Source organism: Macrotis lagotis, chromosome 3 (genome assembly GCF_037893015.1).
Source record: "Macrotis lagotis isolate mMagLag1 chromosome 3, bilby.v1.9.chrom.fasta, whole genome shotgun sequence".
Taxonomy (NCBI): Eukaryota; Metazoa; Chordata; class Mammalia; order Peramelemorphia; family Peramelidae; genus Macrotis; species Macrotis lagotis.
This window is the reverse complement of record NC_133660.1, coordinates 54,681,186-54,698,588: the sequence shown is the minus strand read 5'-3', so window position 1 is coordinate 54,698,588 and position 17,403 is coordinate 54,681,186. Positions and strand designations below refer to the sequence as shown.

The 17,403-nt window shown below is 36.5% G+C and overlaps 1 protein-coding gene across 2 annotated transcripts in view; it reads left to right on the top strand.

The window, feature by feature from the left end:
* ENPEP (glutamyl aminopeptidase) overlaps positions 1 to 16,616 on the top strand; it is a 113,104-nt gene extending 96,488 nt beyond the window's left edge. For both annotated transcript variants that reach the window (XM_074228708.1, XM_074228707.1), the window contains 7 exons: positions 4,083 to 4,233; positions 5,282 to 5,355; positions 5,458 to 5,559; positions 7,739 to 7,909; positions 8,789 to 8,929; positions 14,875 to 14,953; positions 16,365 to 16,616. In XM_074228708.1, coding sequence (XP_074084809.1) covers positions 4,083 to 4,233; positions 5,282 to 5,355; positions 5,458 to 5,559; positions 7,739 to 7,909; positions 8,789 to 8,929; positions 14,875 to 14,953; positions 16,365 to 16,511 — 865 coding nt within the window. In that variant the 3' untranslated portion in view covers positions 16,512 to 16,616. The remainder of the gene's footprint in view (positions 1 to 4,082; positions 4,234 to 5,281; positions 5,356 to 5,457; positions 5,560 to 7,738; positions 7,910 to 8,788; positions 8,930 to 14,874; positions 14,954 to 16,364) is intronic.
* The last annotated feature ends 787 nt before the right edge of the window (positions 16,617 to 17,403 follow it).

The following is a 17,403-nucleotide window of genomic DNA, read 5'->3' as shown; positions in this document are numbered from 1 at the left end:
AGCCACTTAACCCCGTTTGCCTTGCAAAAAACCTAAAAAAATAAAAACAAAAAAAAAAGATTTTACATTTATTTATACATTTAAAAATTCTGAAAGTAGATTTCATTTTCCATCTAGGATTCTTTGTCTAAAATTTAGATTGTATCTGATTGGAGTGGGAGAGAGAAGAGAGAAGTGATATTCAAAAATTTTATACCATGTACTAGGGGCAATCAGTATTGATTACATATTCTAGAAATGTCTACAAAACATCCAGAGGGATTTTTTTTTTAATCTAAGAAGACCATTAGGAAATAAGACAAATTTCCATAGGAGGAAACTTAAGAAACATAGATTGGTTGAATAATGTAAGCACTTTTCCATGTAATATTCATTGGACCTATGGAAAATGAACTAACAGTTATTAATGTTTCCTCTTTAAAAAATACAAATGAAAGTAATTTCAATAACCTATTTTTACAGCAGATTCATTGTGACTCTAATGGTGATATCATATCTACTTCTGAACATATTTTAATCTTTATGTTCTTTGGAGTTAAACATATAACATGATAGTTTCTGTTTGTCTTTGAATTTAGCTCCAGTGTCTTTTAAAATGCATGTGCTGCTTTTACTATCTTGTCATTGCTGACTGTATGATGAAGCAAACAGATCATTACTAACATAAGCACTTGATAGGTTTCCAACTTGCCAGCCAGGCAGTTTTAAACTGCTCTTAATAAATACAATTTTTCGGGGGCGGAGCCAAGATGGCAACAAGAGAGCAACGTCTCTTAGAAGCTCTCTTATAAAACTTCGATACTTAAGGACTCTAAACTTTCGAGAGACAGAACCCACAGAGGGACCCAGGGAAGCAGTTCTCCAACTCAAGGTAACCTGGAAAAGAGCAGAAAGGCTCTGCTCCCCCGGGGTCGTAGGGGTGGCCTGCCAGAGCAAAGAACTTCAGCCTCCCAGAGGCAGCCCCAGGGCCCTGGGAGCCGGGCTCACAGCAGCGGGGGAGTTTCTTGAGCTATGCCCCAGGTAGCAACAGGCACAAATTGGGGGAACAGCTGGGGGAGGGACCTCTGCCAGAGTGAGCATGTGGAGCCCAGCCCTCAGGGTGCACAGCAAGCAACATGGTCTCAGCCCAGATCCAGGAACAGAAGCAGGCAGAGCCCGGTTAGCAGGAGCTCCAGGGCATGAGCCCATTGAACCTAGGGAGGAGAGTGAAGAGAGAGAGAGACTGCCCAGCTCTGTCCTCTGCCTCTGGAACAGGACTCTGGGGCTCTGAACACATTCAGATCCTGATCACAGTCTAGGCCTCCCCACAGAACAGCAGGGCCCCCCCCCCCACCTCGGCCCTGTGGCAGAAGGGGGTGCTTATGGTCATTCACAGACCAGGAGGGAGGACAGAGCCTCACGCACTGAGATCCGTGTGGGAGTGTCCCAAAAGCTCAGGAAGCACCCTAAAACCAGGCTCAGACTGCGAAAATGAGCAAGCAGAGAAACAAGAGGAAGACCATTGAGAAATATTTTGCAAATGAACCCAAGAAGGATCAAAACACTCAGTCTGAAGATGAGGAAGCACAAGCTCCTGCATCTAAAGACTCCAAGAAAAACAGAAATTGGGCTCAGGCTATGACAGAACTCAAAAAGGACTTTGAAAATCAAATGAGGGAGTTAGAAGAAAAACTGGGAAAAGAAATGAGAGAGATGCAGGAAAAATATGAAAATGAAGTCAACAGCTTAGTCAGGGAAATCCAAAAAAATGCTGAAGAAAATAGCCTGCTAAAAACCAGCTTAGGTCAAATGGATAAAACAGTTCAAAAAGTTATTGAGGAGAAGAATGCTTTAAAAAGCAAAATTGGCCAGATGGAAAAAGAGATAAGAAAACTCTCTGAGGAGAACAAATCCTTCAGACAAAGAATGGAATTCAGGGAGATTGATGAATTTACGAGAAACCAGGATTCATTACTTCAAAACCCAAAAAATAAAAAATTAGAAGAAAATGTGAAATATCTCATTGAAAAAACAACTGATATGGAAAACAGACTTAGGAAAGATAATTTAAAAATTATTGGAATACCTGAAAGTCATGATCAGGAAAAGAGCCTTGACACCATTTTCAAAGAATTACTACAGGAAAATTGCCCTGATATTCTAGAAGCAGAGGGCAAAATAGAAATGGAGAGAATCCACCGATCCCCCCCAAGAAAGAAATCCCCAAAAAACCAACCCCTATTAATATTATAGCCAAGTTCCAGAACTCCCAAGTCAAAGAGAAAATATTATAAGCAGCCAGAAGGACATAGTTCAAATATTGTAGAGCTGCAGTCAGGATCACACAGGACTTAGCAGCAGCTACATTGGAAGCCCGTAGGGCTTGGAATACAATATACCAGAAGGCAAAAGAGCTTAGAATGCAGCCAAGAATGAACTACCCAGCAAGGCTGAATGTCCTCTTCCAGGGAAAAAGATGGACTTTCAATGAACCAGGGGAATTTCAAATGTTCTTTTTGGAATGGCCAGGGCTGAACAGAAGGTTTGATCTTCAGATACAGGACTCAGGTGAAGCATAGAGATTGGAGGAGAAGCGGAAAATATGAAGGACTTAATGATGATGAACTGCATGTATTCCTGCATAGAAAAATGACACTGATAATACTCATATGAACCTTCTCAGTTAACAGAGCAGGTAGAGGGAGCTTTTATAGTTGAAGCACAGGAGAAAGCTGAATTTGAAGATAAAATATGGTGCAAAAATGAAGTCAATAGAAAAAAAGGGAAATGTAATGGGAGAAAGAAAAAGGAGAGGGGTAATAGGCCAAGGTATCTCATATAATAAGTTTTTTCTTTATTACAATGAGCTATTGCAATGATATGGAAGGGGAGAAGGGAATCTTTGCTCTCATCAGAGGTGGCTAAGAGAGGAAACAGCATATATACTCAATGGGGTATAGGCATCTGGAGTAAGAAGAAAAGGAGGGGACAGGGGGAAGGGGGGGATGTGAGTGATGGAGGAAAGGATGGACCATGGCGGGAGAGTAGTCAGATATAACACATTTTCCTTTTTACTTCTTGCAAGGGGTTGGGGTTGGATGGCCTGTCCGGGACCATAGGGCCAGGTGGATGCTAGGCCTAAGGGGTGGTAGGGGGGCTCGGGGCCTCTTGGCCCCAGGACCAGGGATCTGTCTGCTGTGCCACTCAGCTACCCTACAGCAGAGTCAGAGTGAAAAGAGAGAGAAAATAGAGTACATGATAGTGGAGAAATACAAAAGGAGGGAGTTGCAATCAGCAATGGCAGTGGTGGAAAAATATGGAAGTCACTTTTGCCATGGACTTACCATAAAGAATGTGATCCACCCACGACAGAGTTGTTGGTGTTGGAAAAAAGACTGAAGCACATTTTATTATTATTATAATTATAATTATTATTATTATTATTTGGGGTGGGGGAGTGCAGGGCAAATGGGGCTGGGTGGCCTGCCTGGGGCCACATAGCAGGGTGATCTTTGGGTGTCTGAGGCTGGATTTGGACCCGGGTGCTCCTGGCTCAAGGGCCAATGCTCTGTCCACCACCCTGCCACCCCTACTATTATTACTATTTTTTGGGGGGGGTCTTTTTTTTTCCTTTTTTCGGTTTTTTGCAGGGCAGTGGAGTTGGGATGGCTTGCATGTCACACGGCTGGGTGATTGTTGGGTGTATGGGGTTGGATATGGGCTCGGGTGCTCCTGGCTCCAGGGCTAGGGCACTGTCCATTGCGCCACTTGGACATACCTACAATTATTACTATTATTTTTTTATTTTAATTTTTTTTTCTCCCCTTTACTTTATCGCTCAAGCAAGTCTATATGGGGGAGGGGATATTTTGTTTACTCTTAAACAAGAATATTTTATTAATGTATAAAAAATTATTTGTACAAAAAAAGAATAAATAAATATTAAAAAAACAAATAAATACAATTTTAAAAATAATTTCATGGAGGCATTATTGATGACAAAGAAGCCTAATTGTCTTTGAATGATATGTTGCTTTCCATTAATGGCTTTCAGTCAAATGAGAATGAAATTTTAATTAATTGTATTACACTTCTTTCTTTAGGGCCAATCTTCTGAATTACAGAGTTCCTCTGAACCTGACCTTGTATCTGACCAGAGAACAGGAATATTTAACATGGCAGAGAGTTGTATCAGCACTATCTTATATGACCAGCATGCTCGAAGATGATAGAGAGTTATATCCTCTGCTTCAGGTATACTGAATTGGGGGATTAAATATAAAAAAAAGTAGAGTAAGCTGGGGGTGTCAGAGCAGAAGTCAACATCTTCATTTTCAAAATGAAGTGGAGATGAAGGTATTAACTTAAACAAGCCATTTATTTTCCAATTATGGATCACGAAAAAAGTTTGCATATTAACAGTTATGTTGACAGAAGGAGGTTTTATTAAGGATAAGAAACTTCAACAACTATATAGTATGCTAAGGCAAATTCTAGGAACATAAGATCTCATAATAGGGATCACATTGTTAGGAATAATGTGATGTTCCTAGTCTCAGTTTCCTCTTTTTAAAAATGGGGATAACAATGACACATTCTTTTCAGGGTAATTTTGAAGATCAAATAATATGAGAAATGTAAAGCATTTGCAAACCATGTAGTATATATCTTTAAAAAAGAAAAGAAAACCATAATGTACTAAATGAACTTATTGATATTTAAGCACAATTTTACAAAGATTCTATTAGTATTAAGATATATCTCTGTTTTTGGTTATTCTCATCATTGCCAGTTTCACTAATAACAAATGATGTTGTATAATGTTCTATAATATCCTATACCCAAAAGAATTTCAATTTGAATATAATGGTTTTCTCAAGAGGAAATTATAATGTGGATAGATCATATTGCATCTGTGCATCTCTATATGGGCCAAGCTAGGTGCTGTTATTATTTTTATTATTATTATTATTCCCATTTTTAAAAAAGAGGAAATTGAAATGAAGAATATCATAACTCTATGATGGACAGGTTAAGTAAGGTACAGAGAAGAATGTTGATGTGCTCACTATCTAACAAGGAATTAGTGGTAAAGCAAGACTGGGTCAAGATGGATTCAAATTTGTAGAGTGATGACGCCAATCCTCTGATCAAAAGTTTGGGTTCTGAGTGGTTAACAGAAAAGAGTCTTAGTTCAATGGTTTTTACTAGATCCTCTGATTTCTTAGGCTATTTATGAAATGAAAGAGAGTTGACCAAACAGTAAAGGCTACTCATTTTTTAAATGATTCTTTTATTTTAGAAATACCTCCGCAGTCGGGTGAAGCCTGTGGCAGATTCTCTGGGTTGGAAAGATGAAGGAGGACATCTTGAAAAGTTATTCTTTATTTTTTATTTTATTGACATGAACATTTTTATTTTAAAAAATTGGTTACAATGGTTAAACAATGGCATTTGATTTTCTCTCCCTTTTTCAAGGTTACTTCGTGCCTCTGTCCTAGGGCTAGCATGCAAGATGGGAGATACAGATGCACTGAACAATGCTTCTAAATTATTTAAAGAATGGCAAAGTGGAACTAGGTGACTATTTACAATGTTTAATTTGCCCTATCTGTTACTTCATTTTACATGAATAAATCACCTACTGCATTAAATGCCTCCATTGTGAATTAGAGGAGATAAAAAGACATAGTCTCCAACATTAAGAAGCAAGCACTGTTTGCACAGTGGTTAAGAATATTGGGTCCAGAGTCAGGTAGACAGTTCAAATCTGACCTTAGACATTTGCAAGGTATGTGACCCTGGGAAGTCATGTAAGCTCTGTTTTCCTCACCTTTAAAATAGATATACAGGGGCAGCTAGGTGGTGCATTGGATAGAGTACTGGAGTCAGGAGAACCTGAGTTCAAATTCAGCCTCAGACACTTAATCCTTGGGCAAGACACTTAATCCCCATTGCCTTGCAAAATCCTAATAAAATAAAATAGAGTTAGTAATAGCACCTTCTTTACGTGGTTGTAAGAGTCAAATCAGGTAATAATTGTAGAATACTTACGTTCCCGGACCATAGTGGGAACTACATAAATGTACCTATTATTCTTACAATCTGATAAAGGGAGATGAGACATATGTACAAATGAATGTAATGTAAATCAATTAATTTATCAAACAACTAGAATTTATTAAGCCCCTAATAAGCATTATGAAAGGCATTGAGGATATAGAGGAAAAAAATGAAACAATTGCTGTCTTCAAAGACTTTACAATCCATAAATTAGAATATAATTGTAAAAAATATATCTAAAGGGAAAAATCATTTTCACTTATGGAAATCAAAGCCAACTCCATGGAAGAGGTAACATTTGAGCTGGATCTTAAAGAAGGGGTAGGGTAGAAGAGTGGAGATGGGGAAAGGCTACTTTGAATATAGAGGGCAGAATGAGCAAGAGCATGGACATAGGAGATGACAGGATAAGAATTGGTAGAGAACAATGAGTAATCCAATTTGACCAAAACAAAGTATACAAAAAGGAGTGCAGTGAATCTAAAGAGCCTAAAATGTCAGACTAAGTAGCCTATCATTTATTTAGTGAAGAGTTATTGTTTTCCTTCACAATCAAAGAGGACCATGACATCAAATGAATGATGATACGCCTTGCACAATGTGTGCAAAGACATCCTTCTCACTGCCTTTTCCAGAATCATTTTCACCCCATAACCTGATTTTGATAGGAAGCAAGAAGACATGTGATGAGCTAAATGCTGTAGGAATCCTTGGCCTTTTGGATCTGATATAAATATGATTACAACAGTGGGGAGCTATTGAAGATTTAGGGGGAATGGAATGATTTGAGGGAGATAATTCTTTAATTGTGGAAGTAGAATGAAAAGAAGTGAGAAGAATTGTTATTTGACTGCTATGTTATAGATGGAGAAACTTAGGCTAGGGTTAGTTGATTTGCCCAGGATAACACAACTAGTAAGTTTATGAGGTAGAATTTGAATTTAGACTCCCTGAATCCAAGCCATAACTCTATGCACTGCATCACTTGGCTAATAGACATGTGGGCAACCAGAAGGGAGAAGTTAGAGAGTTTGCTAGGATGGATGTGATGCCACTAAATGATAATGGTAATAAAAATAATAACAATAACTGACATTTATATGTTACTTACTATATACCAGGTTTTATATAAAATGCACTAGAAATATTATCTCATTTGATAGATGTCTCAGTAGGTAAGTACTATAATTATTTCCATTTTACAGTTGAAAAAACTGAGGCAACCAGGATCTCATCCCCATTAAATGTCTGAAATCAGCTTTGAACTCAGGTCTTCCTTAGTCCAGGTCAAAAGTGCCACCAGCTGCCTCTAGAAAGATGTCAATAAAAGGGTAAAAGAATATTTCTTTCATGGAAAAAAATGAATTTACTCATTTACAAATGTAAAGTAAGATTGATATGTTAATGGACAAGTAGAAATTTCCAACAGATCAATAGAAATTCTAGACTAGCAATCAAGAAAGACGTCAAGGCTAGCAAATTAGATTGAGGGGTTATTTTCATTGAGAGAGAGAGAGAGAGAGAGAGAGAGAGAGAGAGAGAGAGAGCAGAGTTTGGAAACAGCTTTGATTAAAGAATGGCAGATGTTATGAAAGGAGACAGCAATTAGAAATGTCTGAAGGAGAACTAAAAGAAGGTCATTTGATTAAAGAAAAAGAAAAGAAATTTCCCAAATGAAATATTGTGTGTCTTTTAGTCAACCTGTGAATCTCCGTCTTCTGGTTTACCGATATGGAATGCAGAACTCAGGTGATGAAGCTGCGTGGAACTACACACTCTCACAGTACCAGAAGACCACTCTAGCTCAAGAAAAAGAGAAATTACTTTATGGATTAGCATCTGTGAAGAATGTTACACTTTTATCAAGGTTATTAATGACTTTTTAATACTCCTAAAAGGAATAGATCTTTCTTAATTAAAATGTGTACTATATTTTTTTCACCCAAGACATATGATATATAAACTTTATTTCACACAGAAACCCAACAACACAATATAACTAGAATAATTATTTAGTGCATTACTGTATTATGCATTAATTGCTTTACTGAATTATGCATTATTCGTGGTTTTCCAAGTGGTGGTGAGGAAAATGTCCCATTCCATCCACATTCTCTTGCTAACTCATCCCACCCATCCTGCCTTGTGACCAACATGCATTCTTGAGATAGTTAAACTAAGATCATTGGGGTTATAGTCTGTTATCACAGAAGAGAGTTAATGTAATTGGTTCATGGATCTATTCAGTTCAAGACATTGGACTCACTTTTACTCCTACAGACAATTGAACTTAACAATATCATCTTAGCATATTATTAGATACAATCCAGAAAAGAACCAAATGCATTTAGCATGAGATAATATGAATATTTCTTTCATTCCTTCTCCAGAAAATATTGGCTTCTTTGCTGGTTTTATAAGAATGCTATCTAATAGAGAAGTGTAGGAAAGCATGAGTAGGCATAGTTAAAAGCCATTTACAAACAAAAGTTCCTTGATAATGTGCTTTGAATTCCAAGGTTCAAATAACTTAGCTTTTTTTTTTTTTTTTTAGCTTTTAGAATCATTGATTGGCCTTTGCCAAGAGATGAAAGAATTAAACATATTTTTCATCTTATGTCCCATCCAATTAATTGTGTCAGTTTGTACCTCAAGAATTGGATTTGCAAGTAGGTTATTGGTGAATTTAGCTAAGAGTGAACACTAAAAATTTCTTTTGAATTATTTTCCATTTGGTTTCTCTTAGGTATCTTGACCTTCTCAAGGATTCTGACCTCATTAAATCCCAGGATGTGTTTACTGTTATCCGATATATTTCATATAATAGCTATGGCAAGTACATGGCCTGGAACTGGATACAATTCAACTGGGAATATTTAGTCAATAGGTGAGCTATCCTCTGATCATTATTTGCTTGTTTTCTTTGCTTTTGACTATTTTTTGACATTTTATTCATGAGATAACTCTCTTTAGTGTCTATAAAGGCCATTAACTCAAGAGGCATGTGATTAGAGATCAAGAAGAATGATATTTTTCATCAAAGGAACAAAATTGACTTCATGTCACCTCCTTTTGAGTGAATCAGTTCTAGCATATACATAATTATATATAGTATGTAAATAATATTCATATATGTTATATAATATCCATTGGGATATTAGAAATCTTAGAATTGAATTCAAAATTTAATGTAAACAACATAATATCAGAAACATAAGGATCATAGAATCCTAAGTTTAGGGATTTTTTGTTGTTCAGCCATTTCAGTTGTGTCCAATTTTTTGTGACCCCATTTGTTTTGTTTTTTTGTTTGTTTTTGGCAGATACAGGAGTGGTTTGTCATTTTACAAATGAGGAAACTGAGGCAAAGAGTTAAATGACTTGCCCAGTGTGACAGATAGTACGTGTCTGAGGCCAGATTTAACTTGTGTCTTGACTCAGGATTTTACTCCAAGCCTGGTGGCACCACATAGCTGCCCTCGGTTTAAAGATAGAAGGGACCTTAGAGATCATTGAGACTGATACTTTCATTTTACAGATAAGGAAGCTGACATACAGAGAAATTTGTTATTGTTTTGAAGGAATTAAATAAAATATCACTTGAAAAGTATTTATCATAGAACCTGGGCATTTAATAACTTAATAATAATAATAATCCCCTTCCCTTCCTTTGCCAAGGATCATAAAGCTAAGGAAGCATCTGAGGTAGATTTTGAACCTAGGTCTTCCAAACCCCTGCTCTGTTGCTCTATCCACTATGCCAGAATATTCAAATCTCTGTAATTTACCACTTATGTAATCCTTCTAGGCCTCTATTTCCTCCTCTACGAAATAAGGTGTAAAACTAGACAGCAACTAAAGTGTTTTACAATTCTACATCTGTGATCTTTGATGTCTCTGGAACTCATCTGTAAAGTGAGGGATTTGACTAGATAGCAGCCAGATAGACTCTTTTTCATCTCTGTCTAGGATTCTATGGTCATATGACTTTAGTTGCCTCAGCTGTAAAATGCGCAATTGGACTCAAGGTTCTAAGGTTCTCTAAATGCTAATTCATGATATCAGCAATCAATCTCTTCCTTTTCTAATATGAGCCATATCTCTCTATACTCCCTTTTGTCCTAACAACAAGAGTAGTAGTAATAGTAGTAGTAGTAGTAGTAGTAGTAGTAGTAGTAGTAGTAGTAGTAGTAGTAGTAGTAGTAGCAGTTGGAATTGTTTGTGCAGCATAGGAGATCTTGGCACAAGACCTCACCAGAGAGAGGGCTGCAAGGCAGAATGGAAGCAGCTTAGAAGAAACATGAAATAGGTAAGATAACACCTCATGTGTTCACATGGACTATTTGTGCCTGACCATTGGTGGAGCATTCCAAGCTCATATTGGTGTGATCAGTCACAAGTAACTCATATCTAACATAGTGGCTTTGATCTTCTTCAAAGGACAGGAACCAACAATAGTAGCAGTAGCAGCAGCAGTAACACTCTTTTTTAAATTTTTAAATTTTTATTTTTTTAGTAGTAATACTCTTGACCTGACAACAATCCTGAATGTTTTTGAATTGTACATGACAAAAGTGTCATATCTTATTCTGCAACATTTTACACAAAGAAGGAAACAATGAAGGAGAAAACTTTGGTGAAAAAGAAAGGAGAACTGCATTTTCAATCTGCCTTTCTTGTTTTTCTACATGTAGAAGAATTAATTGCCCTTGAAACAAGACTTTTATTCTGCAAAGTTAATTCCTATGGATATTGGTAAAGGGTAGCCCATTATATTCTAAACATATATTTATCAAAATTGACCTTTATAGACTTTAACTTTCTGTCTTCCTTAACTTGAGACATCAGCTTGTCTGGGAATTTGAAGGTCCAGATTAAAATGCAACTGTTACAATAACTGAGTAACTTAACTTTTTTTGGGTCTCAGTTTTTCTCATCCAAATATTGGAGGTGATATTGGTTATATTGCCCATTTTAAGATGCTTGTTGGTAAGGAACGTATTTTGTAAGCATTGGAGTTTCATATCAATGGGATCTAATGTAACATACAATATCAAGGCATTTAGTTTTATCATAACCTCCCTTCTTCATTTTCTTACCCTCTCTCCTAGCACCCTATCTAAACAACAGTGAATATTACCAATAATATAAGGAACATCGACTGCTACAGTGATATGCTATTTTCTTCCTTTCCTTTTTTCTACCTTTCAGTTTTCTCACCGCCCAAGTTATGTTTCTAACTTAACCATACTGGCTCAAGGCCTTTAACATTTCCTCCCAGTCTTATGACCTAATTTTCATGTGATATTTGAAATGATCCAGTATGTGAAATTATATGATAACCATATGCCCAATACAAAAAACAAATGAACCAAAAAAAAAAAAAAAACCCAGGAGGAGTAAATAACCTAATTACAACTAGCTTAAATAAATTTTAAATTTTCTATGAGAATTGAACAAAAATTGACCCAGACTCCATCTAAACTTTCCCCCCAGGTCACTTTCCTTTTTCTCAAACTTTAAAAATGACTTTTTTTTTTTTGGCAGTTTCTATCTAGATACAATTTATTGTTAGCTTCTTTGGCTTTCATGATGTGCCTTAAAGGACATCTGATGATCATGTTAGCAATTTCCTTGCCAGATTGAGAATCAGCTACAAAACCCCAGATTTCTAGAAGATTATTATTTCATTTTTGCTTCTCCTGCTAAACTTCAGGATGAAGCCTCAGGATTCAATGAATCCACCAATAACATGGGTACAAAGGGATAAAAATTTATGCTTCCTTTTTAATTATAGTTTATGAGTGTGAATGAGAGACCCATTCAAGGGGGCATAAACTCTAAAACCCTCAAGAGTGTCTTCTAAGGCAACAAGCTTGATGTTCTTGCTTCTGAAAACTTTTTTCTTTCCATGGCCTTAGTAATGTTGTTATGGTAAGAACCATGGAGAACTACAATCATCCCTTTTTAAAAATGACTACATATGTGTAAAATAATAGGTTGGCAAAATATTTTACAAATATTATTGCATTTTTCCTCATTATACTATGGATTGGTAGGTGCTGCTTTTGTTCCCATTTTGTTGTTGGTGAGCTGTTTTTAATACTTGTTCAACTCTTCTTAATCCCATTTAAGTTTTCTTGGTAAAACCACTGTAGTGGTTTGCCATTTTCTTCTCCAGTTCATTTTATAGATGAAGAAACCTAGGGAAATAGGGTAAAGTGACTTGTCCAGGGTGACATAGCTAGTAAATGTCTGAGAATGGATTTGAGCTCAGGTTCTCCTGATTCTAGGCCTGAAATTCTATTCACTGCACTACCTAGCTTCCCCATCCCCATTTTTCACATGAGAAGAAAAGACTGAAAGACAAAAATCACTTTTATCATTCATTATATCCTCCTGTCAATCTAATAAGAAGAGGAAGGGGAGGAGAAAGAGGAAATTATAGCTGATACTTTACTGTTCCTGCTTATGAAGATCTAGTTCAGTTTCTTGATGCTTTTTAATCATAGAAATTGATCTGGTTTACCTAGGGAAAGGCATTCCCTGAGTTTAGTGCTCTTTTCTTCTTTGTAACTCTTTTTGATGTTAACACTGTATATTTTTCTTTTTCTTTCTTTTTTCATTTTTTTTTTTGCAAGGCAATGGGGTTAAGTGACTTGCTCAAGGTCACATAACTGGTAAGTATCAAGTGTCTGAGACTGGATTTGAACTCAGGTCCTCCTGACCTAGGGTCAGTGCTCTATCCACTTCGCTACCTAGCCGCCCCAACATTAGGCATTTTTCAAAATTTTCTCCTTCACTTTTTAGTTCTTTTGTGATGGAAATTTCTTTCCTTCCTTTCCTTCTATGAAGGCTATTGTGTCAGCTTAACCATGGTAGTTCACACAATACTGCCTAAGGTAGGCACAGAAAAAAAAATAAATATAGTAGCAGATATTTCTTTGATTTTTTTAAAGTGAGAAATTCACAATTAAAAATAAATCTATTCCCCTCTCTCTCCTTCCCCCTCCCTCCTCCATCTCCATTTCTTGCTTTTGGCAATCAATTTCTGTGTTTTACCAAAGATGGCATCTTTACTCCCTACTGCTCACCAAATGTAGTTTGTTAATGTATTACTGCTTAGTCTTCAAGAGTGACTGTGGCCAAAAAATTCATCAACCTGTAGCCAATATAACTGAGCAATTTCTCTTTTAGCTAAACTCTGTCACTGACTCTGTGACCTTGTGTAAACCTTCTCTCAACTTCAGTTTCCTCGATTGTAGAATATTGAGACTCAAAAAGCTTATAAAAAGATGAATGTTGGGGTGGCTAGGTGGCACAGTGGATAAAGCACCAGCCCTGGAGTCAGGAGTACCTGGGTTCAAATACTGTCTCAGACACTTAATAATTACCTAGCTGTGTGGCCTTGGGCAGGCCACCTAACCCCATTTGCCTTGCAAAAACTTTAAAATAAAAGATGAATGTTGAAAACATCTTTGCATGTAATTGGGGGAAACAAAATAACATAGAAAATGTAAAAAAAAATAGATAATTAGACTCTATGGCTTCTAAGTTCCTTTCAAGCTCTAAATTTAAATATGAAGATGACAGCCATATGCTCCATTACCCAGGCTGTTGTGATCCCTACTGACATCCCACTCTACTGCCTTATTGAGTCACTGAGATGACCCTTGTTTCCCAAAGGCTGTGTGCTAAACTAGGACATTGACAAGAATCTCTTCTCAGGATGTTTTTTCAAATGCATTAAAAAAATACATAGAATAACAAAGGAAATTAATTAAATTGCAATACAGTCATTTTAAAAAATTCATAGTTTAAAATTTAAGAATACCTGTTTTAGAAGGAAAAAAAATCAGATGGACGCTATCACCATAGAAATTAGCCTGGTTTACCTTGGGAAAGGTATTCCCTGAGTTTAGTACTCTTTTCTTCCCAGTAATTCTTTGTGTAAAAATATTGTATGTTCATTATGGAGCATTGCTCCATGATTCCATTCTGACCAATAGAATATAAGTTCCTTGAGGATTTCATTTTGTTTTTTTTCCCTATTGGTAGAATACATGTGCATAAAATACTACACATTAAAGTAAACATTAGGCAGGTTATAAGCATTCAGTAACTGTATGTTGAATGGACAGCTTATGATAAAGCCTTTGCCTAGGGTCCTTGAAGAAATTTGGGGGAAATTCTATTATCCTTCTCATTCCCAATTCTGATCCAAAGAAGAGAATTCACAACTGGATTTATTTTTTTCCTAAAAAAGAGGAATTATTAAGTGGCCTAAAAGAATCATAATTTCATTAAACTTTTCTTAATTTTTTACTGAGACCACTGGATTCCAGTCAGGAGCCCTAATCCAATCCAGTTAGGTGTATAATCTTTGGTCTGTTTCTTACCTGTGCAGAGGAGAGCAGCTAGTGGAAGATACGTTTAATAAATGCTCTTCCCTTCCCTCCCCCTAGAGCACTGGGACTAATTTCACAAAGGACAGTGCTTCGTTCATAGTAGGTACTCCATAAATGCTTGTTGGGTTGGACTGGATTATGCTAGATGATCTCTAAAGCCCTATATGGCTCTAATTAGCACCTACCTTGCAGGGTTTGGGGAGGATTAAATGAGATAAGAATCGTAAAGTGCTTAGCAGTGACATTACAGACAATTTAAAAAGTTCTGTCTCCAAGATAGGATGATTTATGACTTCCTAGTAGTTTAACAATTTACTTTAAGAACAAAAAATGCTCCCAAATGATGGGAATACCTTCTTAATTAAATCAGTAATTTAGAATTGTATATCATATCTATCTCTTGCTCTTGTGAATTTCCTTTCAGATTCACTCTCAATGACCGAAACCTTGGCCGAATTGTGACAATAGCAGAGCCCTACAATACAGATTTGCAACTCTGGCAGGTATGAGTCTAAAATATTTTCCAACATTGCTCTTTTTCAAACATAGCCCAGACTACTCTTCTATTAAATTTCTTCCATGAAATGCTGTAGAATTACATGGATAAGGTGAGGAAAATAGATAATGAGATCTTAGAAAATGTGGATACTATTTTTCTTCTATCTGGAATATTACAAGGGAAATATCTAAGGTCTCAGAGCCCTTAAACCAGTTAGTTCTATGAGACTGTTTAGGTTGCCAAGGAACCAAGGTTATTCCTTTTGCCCTGAGAGATATGACCCTTTTATACTGGGGTGATTTGTCTTAAGATTAGATTCCGTTCAGACTCATGTGTTTAGTGTTTCAAAACCAAAGGTTAAAATTGCTTTACTTCTCATAGGTAAAGATTCTTTCCCTCTCTCTCTCTCCCCCTCACTTCCCCCATCTCTAAAATGGAAGGAGGGGGGAAACTTTGAGAGCTGTTTACTCTGAGAAACAAAATTTTGAAAGTTTTATATGATTATTGGAATTAGAATCATATGTTTTATTATTTGGTTGAGGATTTTAGTCATTGTGGTCCCAGGGATAGTCTCCTTTTGTTTTGGAGGAACAAGTAAGAACATTCCTATAAAGGGCTTAGGGATTTGGAATCCTTGACTGACCATTTTAAAATGCTATTAGCCCCTGAAGTAAGAAATTCTCAAAACAGAGAGTTAAATAGGGTCACAATTAAATCCTGCCTGTGATAGTTACTACTTATATGACCTCAGGCAGGTCACTTAATCTCAGTGAGCCTAAATTACCCCATCTGTAAAATGGGGGAGGGGGGGCAGGGATGGGATGGTGGTGGTGGTGGTGGTGGTGGTGGTGGTGGTGGTGGTGGTGGGTAGACTTCATAACCCTGAAAGTCTTAGTTAAAGTCTTGGATGACCATAAAAGTAGTTGACTATGAAAGTCTTTTTCATCCATGATCCTTTGAAATCCAAATCCTAATTTTATGATTTAGGTTTGAATTAGAACTACTTCTATGATTCTGGGCAAATCATTTAATTTCCATGGAGCTCATTTTCACTCTGTAAAATGAAGGGATTGGACTAAATGACTTCTGACAACTCTTCCAATTCTAAATTTATGTTCTATCCTATACACCTAAATTTTAGCAACCAATAGAAACCAGAGATAGGCAAGCTGATCTGTGAGGTGCAAGTTTGCTGTCATGTCAGACTAATGCTGTCAGATGAGTTGCTCAAAGATTGAAGACTTGGGAAGTGTTAAACTAACAGGATGAATCTCAACTTAGAAGTTGGACATAAAGCATAGTGGAATTCTAGGGAAGAATGGATATAGTGTCATCATCCCTTGAAGGTCACTCAAAAACTAGAAAATTAATTAGCAGCTCAATTTTTAAAGAAATTCTTCCTCTCTCTTTCCTAGATGGAGACCTTTTTTAAGAAATACCCTGAAGCTGGAGCAGGAGCAACTCCTCGACAGAAAGTTCTGGAAACAGTGAAGAATAACATTGAATGGTTGAAACTTAATAGAGAGGAGATCGGAGAGTGGCTGCGCTATACTTCCTTTTGAAATGTCTAAGGAATTCAAAATATTTTAATTTTACAAAATCAGTTTTACAAATTCAGCAATTAGGCTGATTTCAGAAATGCTAAAGATATAGACTAAAAGCACAAATACTGTGACTTTCTTCTGATGATGATGATGATGATGTTTGTGTGTGTGTGTGTGTGTGTGTGTGTGTGTGTGTGTGTGTGTGTGTGTGTTCATGAGCGCCTCTTTTGCAAAGCCTTAAAAAAGAAATCCCCCTTTGTTTATGAAGGAATATTCTAGCAGAGTATGGTATAAATTCAATGATTCCTTCCGAGTGTACTTTATAGAGATCCTTTACACCCTGAAGAGAATTTAATAGTCATTTAATGTCTTTAAGGATCATTCTTTACATTTTAAAGCTGGAGGGGGGGGAAGGGGGAGGAACATTTTAGTCTTAGCTTTTACATTCTTAGGACCAAAGAAACACCACTTAATCTTCTCTCCTGATTGATTTTTAAAGTTTAAATACTGGCACTTGAGGGACCAATATTACCATCTTAATCTTTATTTTATTATTCAGAATCCTACAGACCTAATTTCATTTTATTCACATTTGTCTTACTACTTTAAATCCTGTCAAAGTAACTAGAGCTTAAATCAGACTCAGTGAGTGCATGAATTAGCCAGAGCAGGAAAGAGACAGTTGCCTTCACTTTCCACAAAATCAACAAGAGAACTCTACCTTCCTTTTTTGAATAAAGATGAAAATTTACCTGGAAAAAAAATTACTATTTTCAAATGTCATTTTTATCTTCACATTTAGCACAGGGTAAATAGACTGCAAAGTCTATAGGAATATGATCAAGAGCCGCAAGGGGCCAAATGCTTCAACCTCCTCATTTTACAGATAAAGATCATTCAGGTACTAACA